The following is a 27,165-nucleotide window of genomic DNA, read 5'->3' on the forward strand; positions in this document are numbered from 1 at the left end:
TTCTTGTTTTTACTCTCCGTATTCTTCTTTATTCCTCCCGCCCCCAAAACGATCGCTTCAAGGATCCACTGCTCCCTCAGGAGGAACTCGGCGTATCTTTTCCACCAGACACGTTACGGGTACACACACCAACGCGTGTATACGTATACACCTTCGTACGATATCCACCAGCAAGGGAACCGCGGTAATATCACCGTCGGTTTCTTCTTATCTCACCCGGCATTGTAAACGCGGGGGTTCAACTCAAATCTTTAACGAAAACTTCAACGAACCCAACCCAACCCAACCCCAACCTTGAAGCAATCAGAAACCGCGATCTCCGCAGTCCGTAAAGAACAATTTCGTTCCTCGGCTTCGAGCCGAACGCGAAAATGAAGGATCAATTGTCATCAAAAAATTATCCACAAAGAAATCTCGAATCGAGCATCGCGGCAAGGCCTTTTTCTTTTCATTTTCAGTTTTTGATTTACATTTTTATTGTAAATATTACACCGAGAGAAATTTTTATTTCCGGTTACCGCTCGGTACGGTATCTATTTTCATTTTTTACCACAATCGAAAAATATACTTCTAGGTAGATAATGAAAATTAGTTTTCTAACTGTTACCGGAAAGTCTATTATACGTTACTATTCTTTCTCATTGCGATCACTGTTGCCATATTTTCTTCTAACTGTTGCGAAAATTTAATGCTCGAGCAACGATAAATTGACGTTAAAGCCTTGTTTAACTAAAAAAGTTGAGTAAACCTCAGAAACTGATGTCGCGTTGCAATTACCAAAAAAGGATCGACGATAGCGCAAAATGTTTACGCGTACTTCGTTTTTCGTAATTCCAACAATATTCAAACAGTTTTTTTAACGATGCTTGTTTTACGGAATTTTTTTAGTCACTGTAACGAATAAAATTTATCTCAGTGTGGATTTTATAGCGAGTATAAATCAAAAAACATATCGAGGAAATTGAACAATGGAAATTATTGAATTATAAACCAACAAATTTGCATCCTTGTCATTTTTAATTTTTTAGATATGTGTATCTAGAATCTCAAAATCATTTCAATTTCATTTCCATTCATCCTATTTTTAGTTACAAATATACAAACTTTCGTTGTTTCATCTTCCTTATAATTCTCAAGATAAATGTATGAAAACTTTCAGTTTTTTTTTTCGCACTTTCAATTGGAGATCGGTTTCATGATTGAATGATCGTTTTATTTCATTTCCTTCAATTTTTTTTTTCTTTTGGTTTTTTTTTTTTATTTTGTTCTCCTTCAACGCTTGGAAAAATATCGATAGGTATAAAAATTTTTAACAAAATCAGAAACATGCAAAAAAAAAAAAAATCAAATGAAAGGTCGTGGAAACTCTATCAAAATACGACCTTGACAACTTTCAACAGAATCGAAAATGAGGATGACGAAAATTTTGTCCGTTTACGAGGCATGGAATTTAATAGGCAAATAGGGTGAGAAAACGGACTCGAAACTGTAAAAAAAAAAAAAAAAAAAAAATGAATTCGAAATCTACGAAATGAATTAAAAAAAAAAAACAAAAAATAACAATTCATGATCTACCTGTAATCCAGGCCTTCGCCAAGCTGCCGAACGGCGATCGGAAATTCGCTGGGTCCGTGGGCCTTGAGGAGTTCCTGTAACCTGACAAGTCCCTCGTTGTTTTCGTATATGATCGTGAAGCTTTTCCATCCCCACGCCTTTACGAGATCGACGTACGCCTGGAATAATAAAACACAAGCTAATTCACCCGCCGTTGTGATCTTTCGCTTGTTTTCGCAAACCCCAGCCTAATCCGAGCTTGCACGCCAAACAGAATACGGCTGAGGATTCGGTATATATATATTAATATATGTATGTAATATATATATCACTCGCATAACGAGCGAGTAAAGCTCCCGATCCGCGCGAGCTTTTCCAACGACGCGAATAAGCTTTGCCTTCTATTCTCGTTACGTGTGATACTTTTCTTTTCCGTTTTGATTTTTTCTTTCTTTTTTTCTTTTTGTTTTTTTTTTCACATTTTTGTTTTATTGTCCTCGACCAAGCACCGTCAGGCACCTTTTTCGGACATCATCCAAATCTCTTGGGAGAGAAAACCGTCCGACGATAAATGCTCTTTTTGTATTCTTGCTGCCCGTGAATTGTGAAATAAGCCCAAAAATTGCCCATTTCGGTTACGAGCAGTGAATCAAAATAATGCGATTTTCTCGAGAAAGAGAGAAAGAGTGAGAAAAAAATCTCAAGCTGAATTAAAAGCAGATACCATATATATATATGTACATATATACGTGCTACGAATTTCACTATTTACCGTGAAAAAATCTGCACAGAGTTTTTTACTCGGGATTCGTTCGAATTAAAAATTTTTTTCCGTCGTATTAGATCAGCCATTTTGAATTTTTGAAATCTTATTTAATATCGGAAATCGGCGATCAAAAAAAATTATAATTTATGTGAAACATTTATGCGTGTGGGTAAGTTTTTTGAAAATGAATTATTCCTTCAAATTTCACGATTTTTGCTCGTCGTTTGTTTCTAACAATAATAATTTACATTAGGTCGCTATTGGCATTAGTGTACTATCAGAACTAGCGAAAAACCGAAAGGAAATGTGTTTTCAAAGTTCTCTATGTAAACAAAAAAAAATGGATATAAAATACGTGGTAGAGAATTATTACCCTTGTAACTGAAGTGATGAAAATCGAGAGAATCTACAAGGTTTTTAACGATTTCAAATGAAGCATCGGTTTCTAGACTTGTGTCTATAATTTCAGTATTCTAAATTTTTTTAATTCTTAAACAGATCTTAATTTTAGCTTTATAAAACAATAATTAGTAAGCTTCTCAACGTACGACTATCTCGTTAAAAAATTAACAACAAACACCAATCTACGTATTTGGAAGTAAGACCAACTCACACATAACCGATCGTACCAGTGAATTATTGGAAAATTTTTCCTTCGATAAATTCAATGTAATACAAATATCCGCCGACGTGAAATAATCGTGCATAATCGTTTCGCGATTGAATTCCCCGCGTCAATCCGGCCAATCGACGCGAATAACCGTCGAGTAGTAAATTGAAGAACCAGATTCGGCAACCGAGGCGTGAAATTTTTCACTCCAACTCTCTCTCTCTCTCTCTCTCTCTCTCTCTCTCAGGCCGTTTCATCCCTTGTCGAAAACCACGCACGTAGAAGGGCGCGTCACTATATACATATTTCATAAATGGCGGGTGAGCTTTCCGACCTTTTAGCGAAGAAACAGCTTGCTTCGAGTCCCCTTCTTCAACACCGTATCGTGAGAAGTCCCCGTGAAGTTCATTATTATTATTATCATCATCGCGCGATATTTTCCAAATACCATTATCACGGGTGACGGTAAGAAATCAGAAAAACCGAATATCAGAATCGCCAGAATTCCGAATTTAATAATATCGAATAACAAATATGAGAGAACACATACTGTCGGAAATTTTAAGTCCCGAATGGTGCCCGATAAAAAGTTGCAGCTTACCTAAAATGTATTTACTTGAGGGCTCTATTATCCGAACCCACTTACTTCGGAAAACGTTAATCCAAGAATTCAGAGATGTAGAATTTAATAACGCATAGAGTCAATATTCCAGAAAATGAATTTGTAGAAAGTTTCATATTTTAAATGTCCAAATATTATAAAAATAAAAGTAAAAATCCAGAACGTAGAAGGGTCTTTGTTCAGAATCGTACGATTCAGAAAGATCGGTATTCCGAAAGTAACCGTATGGATGACTCCCCATCAGAATTTCCCATTCCGAGTCTATCCAACTGATCTATTTTAACTTGTAAAACGTTTTGTATACAAAATCAGAGAAATTCTTTACTCGATACTTGACAAAGAAGAAAGAACACGACGCAAACGGACAACTTTGAGTCGTTAAAGCTGTTGGGTCGGGCCTTTAGAGTGTGGCCAACGATGTGCCTGACTCTTCTCATATATTGCGACTCTTCGTTCCGACGATTCTGATATAACGCAATTCTATATTCCGAGCCTTCTACGAGACAACTACTCGGAGTTCTAACCGTTTTGATTCTTGATCCTTCGCATCTACGAATTCGAATAGACGAAAATTCTACTTTACGATCCATCCGAAGTTTATTTATTCGTGTTTGCGAGCAATCGCATTTGCCTCGTTCTGCCAACGGCCTTTCGGAATTTTCACCAGTTGTGTATTCTAAATTCTAAAACTTCAAATTTCGATACTTTTATATTCTATTTCTATTATTGAATGATGAAGATGAAGATTCACCGCTTTATTCTTTCGTGATTGTGAGTTTTCGATGTATTTATGTTCGGAATTCTGACCATTCTGATTTTCCCTTTTTCCGATTTCTTACCCGCACCTCATTTTCACCCCCAACTACAGGGGGAGGAAATCTCTCGGAGTGTCAAAGGCACGCCGTTGCGCTAAGAATTATCCTCCCTCATTAATTCGCCTCACAATGTTTTTCCTCTCAAGGCGTAAGTTTTTCCCTCCCCCCAAAACCAACCAACCCTCCGAAAATAGAAAATCTATCACCCGGTTCGTCCTCACACGTGTCGATCGGTTACTATATTCAATCGATACCTGTCAGGGATCGACATATCAGGGTGCTCGGAGTTATCGTCACGGCTGTTTTTTCACCCTCTCCGCCCAACGGCGGGTCTCTTTTTTCATTCTTATTCCACCCTTTTGCCGTCTCTCTTCTACCCTCCTTCGTTCAAAGGTAACAAATTGCTGTTTCGCTGGATTCTGACCGTGGAATCTTATCTCCGGGGTTGAAAAAAATCACGATTCATGATTCGTTTATTCGCGTATGATTCTCCGCCCTTCATTTTCACTCGGCTTTTGCCAAGACGATGATGAGTGAATATTTATAACGATCTTAGAGCAAACATGGAGTTTTGAAAACCGCATAATTCAACCCTCGACTCTTGTCTATCTGGATACTGCTTTAATCGAGGAGATTTATTCCTCTACGGAATGTCGAAACTACCCTCGCTTCACCCCCCTCACCCCCCCCCCCGCCTACACTATTGTTTACCAAATCATGATACACCTGTCGGCGATTATATTCCGTCAATTTAATTAACACGATTATTAATTAGCCGGCAAGTCGGGCGCTTGGAGTATCTCTTGGTGAATTAATTACACAGGATTATAGGCATAGTTGGAGGAAATTCACTGGAATCTAGTCGATTTCAATTTTCCATGATTTGAAAATTGTATGGCAGTCAAATTTTCCGATCAATTGGTTTTCACCCTGAAATCGAACTTCGCTCGAATTGAACTCGATTCTTTTTCATGTCCTTTTGATGTGCGATGTTTTTTTTTTTTCTCTTTATCCTACAAGCATCATTGTTCGTTTTATTTTATGATTCGTTCATTTTGAAAATTTTTTGGTAGGATCTGACAAATATATTCATTTTCGGGTGTTGCGTGGACTGAAAAATTGATAAACTGTGGTGAGATGAGACATAAAAAACATCGAATAATTGAAACAGAAAGTAACCGATCATCTGATAATTAACAAAAGAAATAATGAATACATTGAAAATTTATCGATAATTATAATATTTGAAAAAATCTATTGTATAAACTGTCACAGTTCGGTTGAAGAAATATTAAAACGGAAGGAGATAAATTGAATTGAATTAGTAGCAAGTAGAGGAAAATTGTTTCAAAATAAAAAAAAAAAGAAATAAATAAGAACAAAGTTTCTTGTATTGCCAGGCAAAATATATAATAATAAGTGAGGATATTAAGAGTAAATATATACAAGTAACGAGGTGAGAATGACGTGAAGCAAAGAACTTTTCCACTTGTTAGAATTTATCAAATTCTATAATTCTTATTTTTGATTTTTTTTTCGTGTTCAAAGATTATTTGCTAATTTGCATACAAATTCGATTATATGATCGTTCATTACGGTTTAACTGTAAAAAATTAAACTAAAAATTCAATATATTACACAGGCGAATAGAAATACAATCTCAAATGATTAGAAATTGACAGCTAAATTAAAATATAAAAAGCAATTGATACAAAGGAACTAATAAACTAAAAAGACGTATTTTACTTTGTGTATGATTGTGCGAATTAATGTATCAGTGTGTAATTTTAAATGTAACGAAATAGATGATCTAACGTCTACGAATTTTAATACGATCAGAGAGTTAGAAAAGTGAAATTTAATGAAATGAATGATTGAAAGATTTCTATCGTTATTTATATTTTATTTGTTCAATTCAATGTCAGATGTAACTCTCGTATTTATCATCGTTCTTTGTTTTTTTGTCTTTTTCTATGCCTGTCCATTTTATTATGATTACCGACTCAAATTTTTAACCTCCCCCTTGCATATATCTGTCTCTACATCCCGTTAATATATAACAGCAAAAATAAATATTTACAAAATTTCGCGATCAAATAATTTCGAAATCGGGCGTTTTTCGAACTCTTGAAATTCGTAACTTAAACTCCGCTCCATCGAAACGATAATTAAATCAAATTAATCGCAGAAGCAAACAAAAATACAATCATCAAATATATCATCCCTCGGTATCGATTGTTCAAACATCATTTTGAAACGCGCAAATTTCCACTTTCTCGCAAAATTCCTCTTCACTCTAACGCGTGTAACCGCATTGCATTATGTATTCGTACGGCGACCAGACCGCGTCAGCGTTTTTACGCTGGTTGTAAATTACGCGGAAATATTTCAACCCCCGCCAACCGTACGAATGCATATTTTACCTCTATCTTGTTCAAAGCCCACCGCCGTATAGTCGGCACTGTATTCGCGTTTACAGGTGTACTGTATATACATTATGCACACATTTGCCTGTAACATGCACGGTGTCATGCATATATTCCCGGAATCTTGGATTTATTATTGTTGAATTTTCGCCATTCCGAACACGTGTGCGGAGTCCCTCACTCCTTTTACACCATCGAACCCCGTGCCAGATTCATCCCCCCTCACCCCATACAGCATGCATGGGAACAGGAGGCGAAACTGCTTTATTTTCACCTCGCTGCATTTTCCTTTTTCCCCCCCTTTCCTTCGGGCTCATTTTTTCTTCATCTCACACATCGTCTAACAACCGCACATTTTTAGGATTTATTTCCTGGCTTCTTTTTTCACTTTCCGTTTCGTTATTTTCAGAGGAAAAAAAAAAAGAAAAAGGGAAGTTCCTGTAATCACGACGGGAATGAAAAGTTGAGCTTTCACTACATCTCGACGTTTCGTTATAATTGACAATGGATGAATAGAAGCAAATCGAAATTGACACCCTGAGATTTTTTTGGGTCGATTATCGTGAATCTAAAGTCAGATTTGTGAAAATTTAAATTTGGCCTGTTCAATAAGCTGATAAATAATAAAAATAAAAACATTTGGATTTTGATGAAAATTCATACTTGTCGATTTATTGGATGTTTGATCGTGAATTTTAGGTCAGTTTTGCCAAATTCAAAATAGTGAATCCGATATGGAAGAAAAAAAGAATGTACAAATATTTGCACTCTCGCAGCATCATTGATCACGAATCTGAATTTTTAGTTCGAAATTCAAATTGGATATTAATAGGTACACTGAGAAAAATTTCATTTGTTACAGTAACTAAATAAATTCAGCAAAACAGGTATCGTTGAAAAAACTGTTCGAATATTGTTGGAATTAGGAAAAACGAGGTACGCGTAAACATTTTGCGCTATCGTCGATCCTTTTTTGGTGATTGCAACGCAAAATCAGTTCGTGAGATTTACTCTACTTTTTTAGTTAATCAAGGCTTTAACGTCAATTTATTCTTGCACGAGCGTTAAATTTTCGCAACAGTTGCAAGAAAATATAGCAATAGTGATCGTAATGAGAAAGAATATTAACGGATACTAGAGTTTCCGGTAACGGCTAGAAAACTAATTTTCATTCTCTACCTGGAACTATATTTTTCGATCGTGGTAAAAAATGAAAATATTCAAGTACTGAGCGGTAACCGGAAATAAAAATTTCTCTCAGTGTATATTATTTTTTTCTCATGGCCAGCCTAACTCCATTTATTTACTACAATTTTTCCTAGCAACAATTGTGCGTATTCATTAAAATCTTCCTCATTATTGTCAAATTTTTATATACACGTGTTATACGTAAACTCACTAATTTCATTGGCATCGTTCTTTTTTATTACTACCTAATTGATAAAAAAGTCCTTCGATACAATTTAATTCCAAACTAAAGTATTCTAAAAAAAATATTACAACAATTTTTATTCCATACATTATACAGGCTATGCATTAAGATTTCAAAATTGTAAAGTTCGAACAATAAATTTGATTCATATATATTTTGAAATTCTATATCAGAAACCGAAATATTTTCTTTCTATTTCTGGCTTTTTCAAAATATCTTTTCCCACCCACAAGATCGGAGAGATCCTTGATCAATATTTATTTTTTATCCAATCTGTACAATTACACTAGCTGCCATATTATTTTAATTTTATCATTTTCACATGGAAAGCTTTTTGTGTAACATTCACGTGCCATCAGCCATGTGTCAACTTGCACATGAAATTTTTCATATTTTATTTCCTCGTTGAATAAACGCGCGGATAAAATCTGAGGGGTGAATACAAAGCTTGCTTTGATCATTTAATGATGAATATTCTATGTTCCAGTTCGTTTTTACTTATTCATTTGTTGATTATTCATTTCCTTTCCTCCTCTTTGCTGTTCTTTCTCAATTACATATTCCGAAACCCTCACTGATATTTACATAGTAATATATTACTGCAGGTATATACATATATATATAAATACGGGGTATTTCAGGTCAAATGGAACGGTCGATTTCCCTGACCCGTTTTAATCTGATTTCCCTTTCACACAGTCAAAGTACATATTCAAAGGATGAACCTTGAATTTTTGTCAGATTTTTTCGACACACAATATCTTCACGACAACTCTTTTAATAAATTCATTTCAACAACGCTTTGATCTTTCGCTTCTTGGTAGCTTAAAACGAGGAGGAAATATGAGAAAAGTTCTTTTACAAAAATTTAACCTTTAGTTCTTAACTTCTCGAGAGTATTTTTTTGGATTTTTCACACCCCGTTTCGATGTGGTTTTGATAAAAAATGCGCGCAAATTATTCGTAACTGAAAAGTGCCGTGATCGAATGGGCTACAATTTATACACAGCGTGTCTTTTTCAACGCGAAAGGTTCTCTGAAAACTTCACAGTGGGCGGTGGACTGGTTCAGAAGATATATCAGCAAATATTCACACTGTGGCGAGAATTCGATTCAAACTTCGCGCCGCGGCAAGATGTTTGCTTATCCTGCGCGTGGCGCTGCTGCGCACTCGAGCGCGATCCTCAATTGTTACCCGTGTTGTTTGTAACTTCGGTCGTCAACTTTTTCTCGAGGAGTATACTTCGGTCTGTTATTTATCACGGTTCCTGACATGATACGTGAATTCCGTACCGCCGGACAATATTTTTTGAGCATATTCATCCAAGGTAAGAATTCAACGATGTGTGTAACTTTTACGATTCATACCGCCACATTACAGTACGTATGGACGAGAAATTTCACAGTTCCACGTCAACTGTTAGTTGTAACTTTTCAACTACTTTTCCTCCCACTAAGAAACTTATAGACAATCTTTGGTATTGATAAAGGCATGCTGTGGAAAACTTTTAGCCAGTTCGATTAGAGCACTATTTTATAACAGAAGATTTTCGAAGACTTTTGTTCAAAACTGCGATTTAACGGGGCACGAAGAATCGTACATAATTACTTTTACAAATTTCATACAAAGATGCGAAACTTTTTTCACATGTCATCTGAAATTCAAGCTATGTTAACTTGAAAAAATGAGAAATTGTTAAAACCTGATTTTTCCACTAGCTGTGCAAAAAAAAAATGCTTCGTCAGAAAAATCTGAGAAAATTCAAATTTGATGCTTTCAATACGAAATGAAGTGAGTAAAAGGGCGAGAACATCAAAAGTGGTCAGGGAAAACAATCTCTTTTTGTCGTTCGATTTGACGTAGAATCTCCCATATATATCTTGTACATACATAAATATCTTTGTTCAGTTTTTCACGCTAAATTATCAAGAAAAAAAAAATCATTCCACGGTACCATTTTTTTGTTTTTCTGCTTCCGATGCCGAGTATAATTTGGCAAATGTAGAGAAGAGAGAACGTACAGAACAAGATGCAAAGAAACAAAAACGGGGAAAACAAACAGTCGGAATTATGTAGGACCGGCTTTAAAACGCTGCTGTGTCTCACCTTTCTTGTGTTAAATCCGAATATACAGGCAGTCATGATTTTTTAAACAAGCTCTTCTGACGGCCGTCAAAGAGAAGATAAAAAACGCGATAAGTGGCAACTTTTTTCTTTCTTTTTTTTTTTTTTTTTTTCTTCTATTTTTCGATCTTGTCTCCACGTACGTTACTTTCCTCTTTTTTCCTGCAAAGTATCGCCACTTCGGACCTCCCCTCAGACTTTTTTTTCGGCTTCCGAAGTACCGCTCGAAGAGTCAACGTGAAGTTAAAAAAAATGTCAAGTCAAGTTCACATCGTATTTCAGTCCTGTGAATCTTTTACAAGAGTAATATTTTTATACTCCTAAACATTGTATAACTTTTATTTATTATTCATTCGTATCGGAATTGAAATGAAAAGTTAACTCAAAGTTAAAGATATTCATTGGACTGCGTGAAATTCAATAAACATTGATTCTTTTTCTATGCACTGTACGAGTGAAAAATTAATTAACAAACATTCGGCACTGTAAAATATCTTTTGCGATTACAATATTTTTAATTATCTCAACGAGTCAAGATTTCTGTAATACGAGAACTCGGTTCTTCTCATATTTCTCACTTGACAAATTGTTTAGTTCAGCCAAGTGGCTTTTACAGGAGAAGTGAGTTTCTCTTTTCTTTTTCCTCTTCTTCGTCCTCGGTTTCATTTCCTTTCCCGGCTCTTTGAGCAACGGCTTCGCTTATCATCCGTCCTTTCTTCTTCCTCTTAACAGCTAGATTCTTTTCTTTCTCTTCTTCACCCGCGAACCACGTTTTGCCCCCTGGGTATGATTCTGCAGACACTCGACTACCACTTCACTCCTTTAGTTTCTAAACTTCTTCACTTGCAGGTGACAACGAGTCGGGGAAATTAGGTACAAGAGAACGCTTCGTTAAAACATAAGAGAGTTGGAAATTGCTGGTGAGTTGTATGTACGTTTTTAAGTTGGAAAACACTTTATACATAACTTTTATTCTTCGGTGAAAAAGGTCGGATTACCGAAACGTTGATTGGAAAGTAAAAAAGTTTTTTTCCTCACTTTTCTGCGTTGCGTTTATTCAGTTTTACTGTGAAAAGTGGAAAGATACGTTAAGCGTTGAGTAGATGGTTTAAATTTTTACCAATCAGGTGAAAAAACTCCAAAATTAATTTTTGAGTCCGATCCGCTACACTATTTGCAATCAAAATTTAAGAACGTTGATCTTGTAATTTTTTCTGATTATTATGTACTTGACGTTATATTTTCATTTATCTAAATTCCAAACCCGAAGTACATGGAAATTGGAAAAGATATAACGAAGTCACAAAACGAAGGATATAATTTTTATGAATAAAACATAATACATTGTTTGGTGCTAGTCAAAATTTAAAAGTCAAATACGATGAGATTGGAGAATTGACCGTCGTACAATTCTGACGCGAATAAATCGTTCGTTTTGATTCGGTACATAAGTGAGTTATCGAAACAAAAACATTCGAGATTATAATTAAACTAAAATCAGTCAATTTAAAATCTCGATCAAGGCAAGAAAAATTAAAAAATAAATCCAAATTCTCAAACAAATTTCGAACAAATTATTTACAATGATATCTCTTTCAACTTACAAAACTGGTTACAAAATATTATTATCCAAAAATTTTGTTACCCAGTTGAAATTTTGAAAATTCACTCGTTCAATTTGTCGGTTTTTAATCCAGAGAAAATTCTCGACAAGACAGGATTACAAAATAATTATTAAACTTGTTCTTTTACGTTTTTCAAGTAATTTCTCTGCTACTTTTTTCCCCTTGGGAAGATAAGCTGAGACGATTAATCACTTACAACGAGACGCACACAACTCACCGCTTTGTTACAGGACACTTAAGTTTCTATTACTTTCCGTAAAACGTGTTACGGAACATTGAGATGAATGAGGATTTAAATCTCGGAATGAATCCGAGGCCTTGGAACTAAGGAAACCGTAGTAACCTTCAGTTCCTTATCCCGTTACCTCCACATCTTTTATTTTCCTGGTCCTCGTATTTCTTCTCGTGTCTTTCACCCTCATTACCTATTTATGCCCCTCTTCTTTCATACATATATTTATAAAACCTGAAAAACACACACATCCGTGAATCGCTTATTCTGCACTCACGGATCTTACATGCATTTTGAATCGAATATCCAGCTGCGAAGAGTTTTCCAGTGTATTTTTACACCTCCTTTTTTTCGGGACGCGTATCCTGCCGAGTGAGGAAATGAGAGTAAAAAAAAAGAAAGTCAAGTAAGAAGAAACGACAAACGAAGTCAGAAAAATAAACTGCAGCGACTTAAAAGCGCGACGAAAATCCGGAAATAAAGAAAAACCGTTCATTCGCTATTTATATTCTTTATTTATTTCAATTCAGAATGCAAAAGAAAAACAAAAAAAAAAATATCGTTTTTCATTTTCCTCGTACAAACGACAACTTCCGGTTCCAAACGAGCGTAAACCGCTTCGAATCGCCAACCGAAAGTTCCGCATAATTTCCCCGCGTTTAATTATGTCTGGACAGAGTTTTTATGAGCCGGAAGTGGCGAGTCATCGCTGTTTCCGGTTTACATTTATACACAGTCAGATCGGACGAAGTAAACCGGAAATTGCGGTACGCGGTGTTTTCGGTGATGTGAAAGACGTGGAACGTTTTTTGTCGTTCCGGGGTGAAAATTTCAGGCCGAATGTAATAATGAATAAAAATTGTATATACGGGGCATTCCGCGTCAATTCGACCTCGGTTTTACCCTTGACCTTTTAGATTTGGCGCGTGATTTTTTTCCACGATTGTTCTCAGTTTGAAAGGTACTCTGGTTTTTTTTTTTTTTTTTTTTTGTTCTTTTTGACGGTTCAACTTGAATTTTCTAAAATTTTTACAGACGATTTTATCGACCGACGAGCGATAAAAGAAGAGGGTGTGGAAAAAAAAAAACGAGAATCCTTTTCTTCACCCCTCAATCGTTGAATTCACCGTCCATTCGCGGCCGATTACGACCTGTCTTTACGAAGTCGATTTCCCACTTGCGTCACAATCGGTTCTAATCACCGACGAATGCAAGAGAAAATACTCGAAAATTACCGGCTGAGTTTCACGCTGCCGGAAAATATCCAAACGGGATAAGGAACAAACGGCCTAACGAGGTGAGTGATTAACCACACGAGGTATTATCGCGCGAGGTGTGTAATTAGCGACGTTTCTTGTCCCAATTCATCAACTCGCAACGCCTTATCCGTATTTCGCATGTAGGTACAGAAATGTTCATCAATAGGTTGCCATTGGCTTACTGTTTTACTATCTCTTTGGAATAAAAACTGGAACGAGTTTCCTTTTCGATAAAACTTCTATGCGCCACAGACTAGCGAGATTTTTCAGCTTCACCAATTGTTTTACTCACGCTTGTACGTCAAATAGTTTTAAAAGTTTCTTCGTCAAATGTATCATGAAATCGGAGATGTTTCCAAGGGTGAATTGTACACATGAATGTGGAATATAAAGAGCAGGAGGGAAGTGAAATAGAAAATGTGATGGGTGAAGAGGAGAGTAAATAAATTTATTATTTTTAAATTCGCTAACGCAAAACGGTGCCGGGATTTTTAATCTCGGATACGCGATACCGGCGCTTCTTTTTCTTCTTCTTCTTCTTCTCTTTCGAGTCTGGCGACGAGTAGTAAAGGTCGGTGATTCGGGAGACCACCGCAGAGAAGTAGTCAAAGCCGTTGCACGTCGAACCGGCGCCACTCGGCTCGTTTTCGATAGCTGGGAGAGAGACCGTCGCCTTTCCATCGAAATCGAATACCTCGTTGCAACCTTTTTTCCCCCCCTCCCCCCATTCCACGGCGTTTGAATTTTCAAGCGAGTGTATAGGTATATAATATATGGGGCATTCCATGAGATCTCGATCAAGATTTTACGTCGATGTCTCGGTTTGGCTTTATAAGTTTTTTTTTTTTTTTCGTATAAAGGTACGCGACGAAAAACGCAATTGCAATTTTTTTTAAAGAACCTTTCGACCCAGCGTATCTGGAGTATGATTCAAAAACTTGAAAAAAAACCTGCTTACATAAAATTTGAAAAAATTTAGAAAAATCTGGTTCGGTGTAACAAAATTTGTGACACCTATTGGAGATTGGAGATTTCATCACTTCAAAGTATGAGTAACAAAAATAAAAACAAGAAAATAAAAAATTACTATTATCGGATAGCAATTTTGACACAAGAATGAAGACGAAAGCTAATTATAATATGGGCCGAAAAATATGTATTCAGAGATATGTTATAATGAACTTTTATCATCATTCGTATATCTTCTGATAGGTGTCGAAAGTTTTGCTATATTTTATAAGATTGTTCTGAATATTTTCAAATTTTGGAAAGTGGGTTTCTCTTTTAAGTTTTTAAATTATACTTCAGATACTCTGGATCGAAAAATACTGAACAAAAAATTACGATTGCCTTTTTCGTCATGTAATTTCATACCAAAAATTACAAAGCCAATGTGAAGCATCGACGTAAAATCCTGATCGAGATATCATGGAATGCCCCATATATATATATATATATATATATATATATATATATATATATATATATATATATATATATATATATATATATATTTATATGTCTGTATATCTATCACTACCCCAGTTTTTTCCCAAATAGCTATTCTCCAAACCACTTTGAGATTTAGAAAGAGCTTGCCAGATACTTTTCGATACATAGACGTATATGTATAAATATTATATATATATATACATATATATATTATACGAATACATGGTTATTTTATTCCATTTTCTTACACTTTTATTCCGTTTTCCGATACTGTTTTCACATAAATTTTTACTTCTGTACGATGAATTTAAGACGCGTTAATTACCAAGATTTCACACGTTAATACAATTATTTGAAAAACTCATTACGATTGTCATGCGGTAATTGTTCTACAGTTGTTATATGCTGGAAATAAGAAAAATTGATGTACGCACATATGTGTATGCGTATAGTCAGAAATTAACGTATGCCAATTATCGAGAAATTAATTTAATTCTTCAGATCAGCAGCCGTAGGATTATAACAAGATTCCGCTTTACAAATGTCTGAGTAGTGATATTTTCTTCCTGCTCGCATGAAATCTGAGAAAATACCGCGAATAATAAACGGAACGAAATTCACAATCACGAATTTTCTTCTTATTGAAAAAATAAATAAAATGAAATAAAAAAAAAAAAAACAGTGAAAGACTGGCGTAGAAAAATGAGGGGTTAGTTAGGGGCTTGTTAAATGGGACTGATCACTCAGAGTCGGAAGCAAGTAGACAAGGTGAGCTTGGGTGTTCGTCGTTGTACGTTCGAGATGTACAAATGAGAGAGAACTCCTGCAGGATCGGGGGGTTGGGGGGTGGTGTACATCCCTTGAAGGAGAGGAGGAGCTACGAGCGATAGCGAGCGTTGGTTTTACCCCGGAAAGCGATACAAATTGAATTCCAACGGAAACACTGCGGCCGATTCGGCTCTATGTACTTCTTCTTTGGCTAGTTTACCCCATTTCTTCTAAATCTTCTTCCTCTCCATTCGAATACCACACGATCTAATGGAACTCTGCTGGGTTCCGTTATCCACTTGGAATTGTCGAGGAGTTTGGTTGGTTCTCCGAAAATCGATACCTTTTATTAATTTATCACGAGATACGTCGTACGTCAAGGATTCGTCGTGCCAGTTGATAAGCGGGATCAGTGCTGGGAAAATTTGGAAAATAATTAATTACGAATTGCAAATTACAATTGCATTTTGTAACTGAAAGGAAACGAACTACAAATTACGATTTTGTTTTGTAATTGAGAAGAGAAAAAAAAAGGGAATCAATTACAAATTAAAAAAGTAATGGACACGTTGTTTCGAACCGATTACAAATTATTATCGTCATTTGTAATTTAAATGTAATTAATTTACAAAAGTGATTGATAAAAGTAAAAGAAAACGATCAAATTATAAACTGATCAAGCTTGCGTATCGATGTTTCGTTTCGAATTGCTTCGAAATGTTTGAATATCTAGTAAATTCGGTGGTTTTTTGACTCTACGATAGGTTGTTTCATTGAGAAGAATATTCTCTACAAATTTATTGAAACTCTTTTCTTTTTTTTTTTTTTTTTTCATCTCGATAAAGATTCTTGAACATGTAACTTCACAACGTTTCACCGTTAGTGACGAGAAAAAAAAAAAAAAAAAAAACAACAATAATTTATCGAACCAGAACCGGCGTCTAATTGTGAAACGTGCGATTAAAAATTGCCCCGAAGAAAAGCTCAGGAATCCCCGTCATTCTAGGAGGCAGAAAATTACACGCGGCGACTCTGCGGCTGCAATGATTTGTTCGAAAAGGGGATCCTAAACCAAAGAAGCAAAGATCGACGAACTTTGAAGCGGTGACTTCGGTTCTTTCGTCCTTGGATCAACTGTGGCCTGGGGAGGTGGGGTGCAATTCCGTTTCTTTGATCTGTCTGGCCAGGAAGAGATTGATCAGCGAACCGGAATCCCGTGTCATGGTTGGGGTGGCAGGCTCCCGTGGGAAAAGCTCACCACACGTGTGCCTCGGATATCTGGTCCTTTGGCGTTGCCGGTAGGAGGCAAAGCTCGGCTTATAAACTGCGGTGTGATTGAGAAAGAGACGCACCATTGTCTCGAAAGTTTCAGAGACTCGCGCGGAGAAAAATTCCACGTTTGCAAGCTCGCAAGCTCGCGAGTTTTCGCGCCCGCAAGCTCGCAAGCTCGATACTTTTTGTATTCGCAAGCTTGTGGGGATTCGCATTTTCAGACTCGATATCTCGATGGCTTTCATATTCGCAAGCTTGCAAGCTCGCGTCACTTCTCCTTCTACTCTCGCCTTAATCCCCCCCTCGCCCCGCGGCAAAGGTTCCGAGGGTTGCCCTTTTGGGTTTAAGATTTAATTGAAAGTCCTCGAGCGAGGTATATGAGATCCGTCAGCCGACGAGCTTGCAAAAAGGCCAACCGCTCTTCATCCACCCCGCTCGCGGCTTGTTCCCGTCGAGTGCCCGGCCCCTAGTTTCTTCACTCTAATATCTGCAACCACCACAAAGGCTCCGTTTCGCCGAAACTTTGTAACAACGATTAAAACTAACCTCTCCATACCCACGTAAGGTCGAACCGCTTTAATCACCGAACCTCCTCATTCCTTCCACGCTTGTGTACCTCAGATGGGGGGGGGGATGTTTTTTTCGAAACCAAGAATGATGATGAAAGTGTATCTTTGTTGGTTGTACGGTTTCGGCGATGGGACGATATTTCAATTTCTTTGCTCTTCTTTAAGCTGAGCTTCCTGATATTAATTTAACGACCAGTTAAAATTGATAAAAAAAAAAAAATCGGAATCAGGCCCCAGGGTATTTTCATATTTTGTTCCTACTCTCAAAGAATCAGGGGCTTTGTTATCAACTTTTTCTTACTCGTTACAGTAGAACGGTGATACGAGTGATAAACAAAGCTCTTTTGTTGATGCTGTTGTTTTTTTTTTTTTTATTTTTCTTTTGGATTGCGTGAATGAGGCAGCACGTAAACTTAGCATCAATTTTATTCTGTTTCAAAGTCAAAAGCTCGATAGTCATTATTTGTACGTTACACGGTATCAAACAATTTTCTAATTATGAATGAAATTTTTCCAACCGGTCTTTATTGATTAATGCTTGTTTGCCAATTATAATCTGTTTCAAAGTCAAAAGCTCGATGTTCATTATCTTATTATATTATTATTACTATTATTATTATTATTATTATTATTATTATTGTCATACGTTATACAGTATCAAATAATTTTGCAATCATAAACGAAATCGTTTCAACTGATTCTTATTAACTACTGCATACTCGCCGCTTTGAATTTTTCAACTTTAATTCAGTTATAACGAACGACGTTTTATCGCTCCATAGAATTGAGTGCAAGATCAGTTAAAACCATACCTAACGTTTCATTGTTTACTTTTTACTGCGTATATCAATGATCGAGGTCCCCAGTAACAGATTACTTTTTTTTTTTCAAACAGTCAATAAAAACACGAGTCAGGATTCGTACGAAAAATATCTGACGCAATTCCTGATCGATTAATGCATCGATCTTGATTCCGCGGTCACCGAAGAAGTTGATTTTACAATTTTGGCGCCAGTTATTCAAATCCCTTTTCGAATGATTTCATCCAGCAATTAATGGCGCGTTGACAAAGGCACGAACCTTGTGTCGTATATATATATATATGCGCATACATACGTACCTTTGAGAGGGTGGTTGGATGGGGGTAAAGATTAACGAGGCAACTTTCTCGTCGCAACCGATAATCCCATCGGGTTTCGAGATGCGGAATTTCCATAGTGTCGCATATGCTCTGAACGTGGGACGCCGTGTGGGGACTTTGGGGTCCGAATATCGCGGCGACTCCGTTCTTCAGGAGATGACAGACTGGAACAAAAGGACAAATTACGTGTTTCCCAGTGTCGAACGATTCGTTAATCAAGAGGATATATCTTACGAAAGCTCGCGAATGTCGGAAATTTATATCTCAGCGAATGATTGTTCGATTCGATTCAGGATTTTCCTTTCTTTCTTTTTTCTTTTTTTTTTTTTTATTATCCAAAAGTATGTAGACCCAGCTGCGCTTACACATTTTTTTCAACCATTGTTGTTGACAAGTTGTTAGACAGTATTCTTGGTTAGCTTATTCTCCTTGCTGGTACCAAAAAAAAAAAACTAATCTCTTTCAGTTTCTTTCTTTCCTTTCTGTGTTCAAATTCTACGACATTATTATTTCACTGACAAGCGAGCATGAAAATCGAGAACAAAATGTAATCGTGACAAAGAGGATAAACTATTCAAGAATAATGTTTTCAAATATTGAGTGAAAAAAAAAAAAAAAAAAAAATACGTAAACACGGGTAGATTTATTCTATTTGATAATAAAAGAAAGCCCCGATGGAACAGAATAATTATTTATCGAGTAACGAATTACTAAAAATTTATTTACTTTTTAGGAGCCATTCAACGAATACGAAATAATGTTACGTTCAGTTTTTGCGTACAGAAATTGTGTTTTGGCACAAGAATTTCTCATACAAAGAAATAAAGGGCCGTCTATCTCTTTTCAATACCCAGCGACAAAATCCTCTCTATTATTTAAACTTTGCATTTTGAATATCACCCTGGGAGAAATTTTTATTTCCGGTTAATGGCGAAGGGGATGGTCTGAAATCGTCAAAAAAAAAAAAAAAAAAACTTTTTAAACAGCTCCTTACCAGTTTCACACTGGTAAACTAACGTTTGATAAAACTGTGATTCGCAATCGAATCTGACACAAAATTGTCGCACGGATTTATGTGAAATTTGATTTATCGTCATCCCAAACGGCAGTTGCACACCTACAATGCAGTTTGAATTTACGATTCTGTGGTGAGGGGAGGGGGGGTTATTACAGACCTGCGAAATTCGCATTCGCGATACGCGTGTCGGTGACCTGCATTCGCGGCACGTGGTTCGTACGTTAAACCATACATTCTACACCCGATGCTCACCAAGATACATACGAAATAGCGATAATAATGGCCTGTGCGATATTCCGTCTACATGCACAATGGAGTGCCAATTTCAACCCTTATCTCAAAGCGCGTCCAGCACACCAGTGTTTGATGTTCATTGTCGTCTCACCCTTGATTCTTGTCGATATTCTTACGAAACCCCGGTCCATTAATCATGAAACAAGCTTTTCCGAAATTTCACAAGCCTTTGTTTTCTCCAATCAAAATTATTCGATCATGATGCGCTCCTTTCTTAGATATATTAATTTTCAATAGAATGAAAGGAAACGAAAAGATATATATATACATATTTATATATCTTTGCAATTATTCAATGAGCATACGTAAGTTACGGTTTGATAAAATAAATTCTCAAGATTTAAAGGTAAGTAATTACGCTCGAAGCTTTCGTCGAGAAAATAGCAGACGGAGATTTGATTACGCGTTTGTCTTTTTTCATCGACGCTTTTCCGAGTCATATTTGAATAATCGTTATGCACGAATATACAGGGTTGTCTGTTAGAAACTAGAAAAGATACGGGACATTCTTTTAATACAAAACGTGGAGGGTTTTGAGGGAAAAAATAACGCTGATGTGGATTGATTTGTGAATTTTGCCACTTGAGTGATTTTTTTAGTACTTCGAGATTTTACATAAGAAAGACGTTTTTTTTTTACCATGACTGGCTGACAGCGGGCTTGAAGACAAATTCAAAAACGCGAGAAGAAAATTATCTAATATTTCAAAATTTTCAAAAATTTGAATATTCAGCCATTTTTTCTGAGACGGGTGGATCAATCCTTAAAGTTTCAGCATTGTTTTTCGTTTCTCATCTAGTTTTCAAGACATTCACCTGGGTCGATTAAAAAATACCACCCTGTACAGCAAACAGGATCAGCATATGCGCGGATATATACGGAACCTAATAGTTGAACCAACTCCAACTTTTTGATCACTTTTCATCAAGGCTCAACTACGCTATATATGTATATATATATATATATATGTATATATAGATATATAGATTTTATATACGTATACCTGTCGAGTGAAACTGGATGCCGCTCAAGTTCCAGCAACTAAGTGGAAGCAAACTTGCTATTTAAGTTACCCCCGTAGCTAACCAAACCCCAAGGGGAGGACTGGAGCTAATTTCATTCCGTTTCTGCTGCGTCAATTTTCCCTGATTACACCAAGATTATGTATGCATGTACATATATCTATATCATACATGTTCCCACGTGACGAACGGTTCTTCTCGGAATACGTTGCTCGGATATTATATGCGCATGTGTGTTTAATTAGGATATGTAATTACGGCTAATTTCTAACCAACGAATCACGTCTACGTGATTATCTCGAAAGAGAAATTACTGTAATTTTATGGACAAGACCGGCTGGAAAATTCGACTCTCGATATCGATTATGATTCAAAAATCGCAAGGATAAAAAAACGTCGTTCGCCCATTCGCGAGAAAATAACAACACTCGGAACACAGAATGATGGAGAAGCAGTTTTTTTTTTACTTTTTTTATTTCTGATAACATCGAATGAGAATCATATTTCGGATGAAACGCGATGGAACAAAAAAACAAAACCGATTGACAAAATAACGACGACCGGATGAAAATTGATGACGAATAACGGAGTCGCGAGAAATTATCGTTGACTGATTTTTACGCGGCGAAACGATGTCGAGGAAATAGAAAAGATGTAAAAAAAAAAGAAAAGAAAAAAAGAAAAACGAAATGAAAGAGAGAGGAAAAACAGCCGCGGGATATAAACCGGGAACGTCCGCACGGATAAATCCTGATGAGTATTCTCCTTTATTGAATCGACGGCAGTTTAATTTACCGTACGAATGTTTTCACTTTGAAGCTTTTCTGCTTTTCCGTTGTCCTCTTAGCGTTAGAAAGAAGCTTTTCAATATTGACCGTTTGGTATGAACTCTACGCGCAGAAAATGCAGAGAGTGACGATCGCGTTTCGTTTTCTTTTTTCTTTCCTTTTTCTTCTCAAGTTTTGTAGTATTATTACTGTCGAGGATAATTTGGTCGACGTGATGTGCAATAAAAAAAAAAAAAAAAAAAAAAACAGAAAAGTTTTTTACCGAATATATTTCCATGATTTTCGCGAAACGAATCTCGATGTGAAAAGCATGAAATGCGAAGAAAAGAGCATTGATTCAAGTTATGAATTTTTTTTTTTTTAATTCAGGGTAGATTAAAATTTTATTGTTTATATATTAATATGTACAGTAAGTTGCCAAAAAAAAAAATCGAGCCATCGAATTTTAAGCTGCTTATTCAACATGTTATAAAAGATACAAAATGAAAGTGATTCACAAAGTTTCACCGAAATAGGTTAAATATTTTGTTAATGACTTGTGCCATTTTTTACCTAAACATTTGTTGCTCCGCTTTACTACATTGTTATTACGATTTGTTGTTCAAATTTAGTGAAATATTGGGTCACTGATTACGAATCAGAACTTTAAATTTGAAAAATTCCAAGTTACAGAAATGTTTTTGAAGAAACGAAAATCGTGCCTTCAGAAATTGCATTCAAGCATCGTAATACCAAACGAACATCGCTTCAACAGTTTTTTACTCTTGAACATTGTGTATCCCACGAAATTTGAACAATAAACTGTAATAATAATGTGGTGAAATGGAGCAACAAATTCTTGCGTTAAAAATGAAATGTCATTCAAAATCATTCCAGGAGCACACATGTTTTAGTTTCGCAACCGACAAATATTCAACCGATTTCGATGAAACTCTTGGTGTCACTTTTATTTTATGTTTTATGTATAACGTATCGAATGAGCAAGGAAGGAATGATGAGTCGAAAGGATGAAAAGCTTTTTTTTTCAAATTCTCGACAAAAAATATTTAACAAACGAGTATAAAAAAACAGTATCCGCGGTCTCCGTTTCTCTTGAGAGAAATTTTCAATTCTCCTGTTTCCCTTGTTCGACAAAGTTCTCAAAGCAATCCTGATAGCCCGTTCCGTTCGATAAATATACTCGTAAGAACTCGTGTATACAGTAGGATAATATAGATGCCGATACGTATGCACAGGATGTAAATATATCGGGGTAAGAATAAGCCTGGGGAAATGTCGCATCCCTCAGGATGTGAAATTCCAAGGATGTAAGGCGAGCCCGGGAGTTCTTTGTCGTTTCAACAAATTGAGGCATGTGCAGGCATGCGATGTATACAGAAAATTCCCCTGACCTCAACTCGGCTTCTTTTCTCCTCTTCACCAGGATTATTCATGCCACCCTCAATCAAACCGCGAACCCCGAAATTTTCTTCGGGAAGAATACTTATTCGGGATGTAAGGCTGCCTGCCGCGAATGAAAAATAAAAAACAAACAAACAAACGTATATTGTAGATTTCTACACATCTCACGGCGAATGTATGAACGCCACTTTTTTTCGAATTAATTTTACAGCGATTGTGAAAAGACTTAGAAATTTGTTAATAACAGTTGCAAACAAAACAGCGACAAAAGATTCCTTGAAATTCAATTTATCGACAGCGGAGGGTGTTTTTTGTTTTTTTTTTTTTTTTTTTTTTTTTTTTTTGTGAAGTTGGTAGCTCATTTTTCAGTGAAATATTTTTCGGCAAGGCTAATCAAATCGCTCGGCTGACTAGCGTGAGCAACTTTTTTTTTTTTTACGAATTCATTGTCATTCCTAGTTCTCGTCTGGCGACCTCGATATTTCATAAAAACATTCTTACGTTGGCTCACTTTACTCCTCATTCATCCAGGAATTACGCAAAGTGTCCCGTCTATGCACTTTTTTGGCCTGTGAAATGCGGGAAATGTGGAAACAATGACACGTGTCAAAAAAAAAAAACCACCATTTTATTTGTTTTTTTTTTTTTTTTTTTCCCACGATTCACGGGATACGAGTAAATTTCCGAAATCTCGCTATTACACAAAAGAGCGATGCACCGTAGAAACTTGAACAATTTCCGTTCGTTTGTTTGTCAAATATACAGTAAGAAGAAGCGTGATTCTGCTCGGTTGGTAAAACATAGAATTACGACTCGATCTGAATCCTTTTTCTTCTCAAACGGTATTTTTTCAATAATTCCTCTCGTTCCGGATAATTTTTTCTTTTTTCTTCTTCTTATTTCTCACGTACTTATCACGCATATAATTTGTACTCTTAAGCTACGCAGTCACAATCTGATGTATAATAAATGTGTCGAAACGGTGAGACGTATAAAATGTGACAGGATAATTTTGACCCAGAGTGTTCTCAATGACATAAAAAATAGCGCGTATTCTCGAAAGGTTAAAAAATTCTAATTCCAACGGCTGCATAATTTCATCATCCACATCGCAATGTAATGCATGTATATGTGTACGTATATGTTTATACTCGTTTATATATTCAGAGAAGACGAATGCGCGTGATATAATCGTCCGGAGAATTGATGACTGGGGCTATGAACTCGGAGCTGCTTGCCTGCCTGCCTGCCTTCCATCCGTTGCGTTGGGGTGGATAGTAGATCACAGGGAGAGACATCCTTGGTACAACAAACCAAGTTTATACACGTCCACCTGCCTGGAATTGAATACCATTAGCGCGAAAGCTTGGGCTTGTAACGAGGATGCAGACGTTGTCGGTCTCTTGCCGCAATACGCGAGCCTTTGTTCGATGCGTTGTTGACAAAAAAAAACGATGGTGATAACATCAAGGGATGCAAACGGCCACGGCTATCCGACTTTGCCACGAATTTATTGTAACCATAAATCAGCGGCTTGTACACAATTTTGAAAAACCAACAATTAGTCGATGGACAGTCTTTTCCCAATCCCGTGAAGTCCAGTTTTGGAAATGACGCAACTTGAGCGTAACGAAAACTCGCAGCCATCGGGTTTCCAGGTGGTCCACCTTTTCGTTACGAGGTATTATTAGTCTCCGACCTTCATTAGCGCGAGGCGTTAAGGAGAACAATCCAAGCTCTAAGAACCAGCTGGAAAGCCTCGTTTCCGCCGGTCACCGTCTTCCATTAATAACGGGAAATTTGAACGCGGTTCTCGCATTTTTTGCGATCATTTTTACCGAGCGAAAAGCCGATCGTGCGGATTTTCAAAAGTGAAAAGCGTCGCTTCGAGACAATCAAATTTCACTTCGTCTTTTAACTCCATGTTTCATTGCTCTTTCAGTTTTATTTTACAACATTTATAAACGTCAGCGATATCGGGTGTGAAAAAAAATTCTGCCGCCTAGGGTGATAAAAATGACGTCCAATCAAACTTGCAAAAATTTTCGGATCGGATTTGGTCGAGAATCGATCGGCTTTTTTGTTTTTCATCCAAATAATAATATAAGCGGATCAATTCAACGATACAAATGTGAGAGAATTGGAAGAAAAATACGGATATTGTTTTCGTTCAGGTATTTATTATTATTAACGTTGTTGTTGTTATTATTATTATCATTATTATTATTTTAACCACGCTGCTGATTAACGGGCCAATTATTCTTGCAAATTAGCGGTAAAATAGTAGATTATTCCATTTGCTTCTGCAAACACACGAACACGGACTGAAACGTTTGCACAAATAACAAGCTGAAATTGGTTCAAAATTTTTTTTCATTGATATACCTGTTCACGTGAACGAGCGAACTCGGAATTTTGTTACTTTTTCACCATCTGAAAATCAATCACTCATGAGCTAAATTCCGGCAACTAATTAACCCGAGTGGTAAGTGGAACGCGTCGATAAATCACCGGCTTTTAACCCTAACTTATAAACCTACTAAAGGGGTAGCTATTTTCCACCATGAATTTTCAACCTTGACGTGATGGCGTGCGGCAGCTTTTTGGCAGAAACTGTCTACCTCCGGGTTTAATTTTCCTGTATATATTTAGAGAGCCGCTTAATTTGAGCTAATGAACGTTCATTTTTCCCCTGTTTCGATTTCGCTGTTTTCTTTCCGTTCGTTGTGTTCGTTTGTACTCTTTTTCTCCCCTGTTTTCACTCCCAAAGGAGGCTAAAAAAAAAAAAAAAAAAAGAGGTTAAAAATTCATAAACATGAAATAACAGTGAGTGTAAAAAAACAATTGAGGTATTGTCGTATCGTTTCAAATCGCGTGACGAAAACAACAAATGTAGTATCGATGTTTGACCGATCAGAAGAACAAATCCTCGAGAAAAAACTGTGAGAATTTTTTTTTTTTTCTTTCAAATTGCCTAGATCACGCGAAATTGAAATATTGAAGTGAAGAAAATGTGTCGTATTTTCAGTATGAACTAACTTTCAAAAGAATAATCGCTGTACGTAATAGGATAATGGAAAAACTGAAAAAAAATAGAAAAAACAGAAAAAATCACGAAGAAAAATTATCTCCAATGTTACGTCTTGTCTGATATTTCAATACCTTAGTTGAAAATAATTTTCTTCGCTGTTGGGGTTTAAAAAAAATATTTCGAAAACAATTTTATGGATTAAAAGCGAGGCGCGCGTGTTATCAAAAGACCGAGTTTGTCTCCCCTCGGGTCTAATTGAACACATTCCTCACCTAGTCGACGAATTTTTCATAAATAAGACGACTCAGCTCCAGCACCGGGTAACGAGAGATCGGAGACGTTGGTTCAGATTTCTCCTAAATCCTCCCGACTCGAATGCGATTCCTCTCTCTCTCTCACGAAAGGGAAACAGGATATGAAATGCTTTACGGCGAATCGCCGAGGGTGGTAAACATATTTTTACCTATCGGGTATACATGTGACGAAGCTTTTTCCGAAAGCTGATATCAGAAACAGCGTACACGTATCCTGCCGCGGACGTTTCCACGCCGAATCGAATAAACTTTCAAACCTGACCAACTCGATCCTTGGTTCCTATTTTTATAACATTTTGTTATTTCATTTTTCGTTTCTTCTCCCTGTGCCATATTTTCTGTTTCCCTGGATTATTATATGTACAATGTAACGATCTAGGAGTTAACAGGCAGCGAAATTGAAAGATGGGAAAAAACGTTTTTTATTGAAAAACGCCGGTTATCAAGTTAACGTTTGAAATAAGACTGTTTTTACAATAATATTGGTTGAAGTAGCAACCTTATTCATTTTGTGACATATGAAAGCTCTTTAACGTTTTTTTTATCTGTGACGACTACTATATCGAAAAGGGAGGGCAAGGCGGTGGTTCTACAATTTGTAACAGGATTTTATAATTTTTTAAAAACAT

The 27,165-nt window shown here is 36.4% G+C and overlaps 1 protein-coding gene across 7 annotated transcripts in view; it reads right to left on the minus strand.

Moving 5' to 3' along the window:
• The window catches only part of LOC107225915 (glutamate receptor ionotropic, kainate 2), a 251,204-nt gene that overhangs the window by 51,908 nt on the left and 172,131 nt on the right, over positions 1-27,165 (minus strand). For all 7 annotated transcript variants that reach the window (XM_046744598.1, XM_046744601.1, XM_046744596.1 and 4 more), the window contains exons 4-5: positions 18,648-18,832; positions 1,576-1,733 (exon numbers count right to left, since the gene is read on the minus strand). In XM_046744598.1, coding sequence (XP_046600554.1) covers positions 1,576-1,733; positions 18,648-18,832 — 343 coding nt within the window. The remainder of the gene's footprint in view (positions 1-1,575; positions 1,734-18,647; positions 18,833-27,165) is intronic.

This window comes from Neodiprion lecontei, chromosome 7, assembly GCF_021901455.1.
Source record: "Neodiprion lecontei isolate iyNeoLeco1 chromosome 7, iyNeoLeco1.1, whole genome shotgun sequence".
NCBI classification, from domain to species: Eukaryota; Metazoa; Arthropoda; class Insecta; order Hymenoptera; family Diprionidae; genus Neodiprion; species Neodiprion lecontei.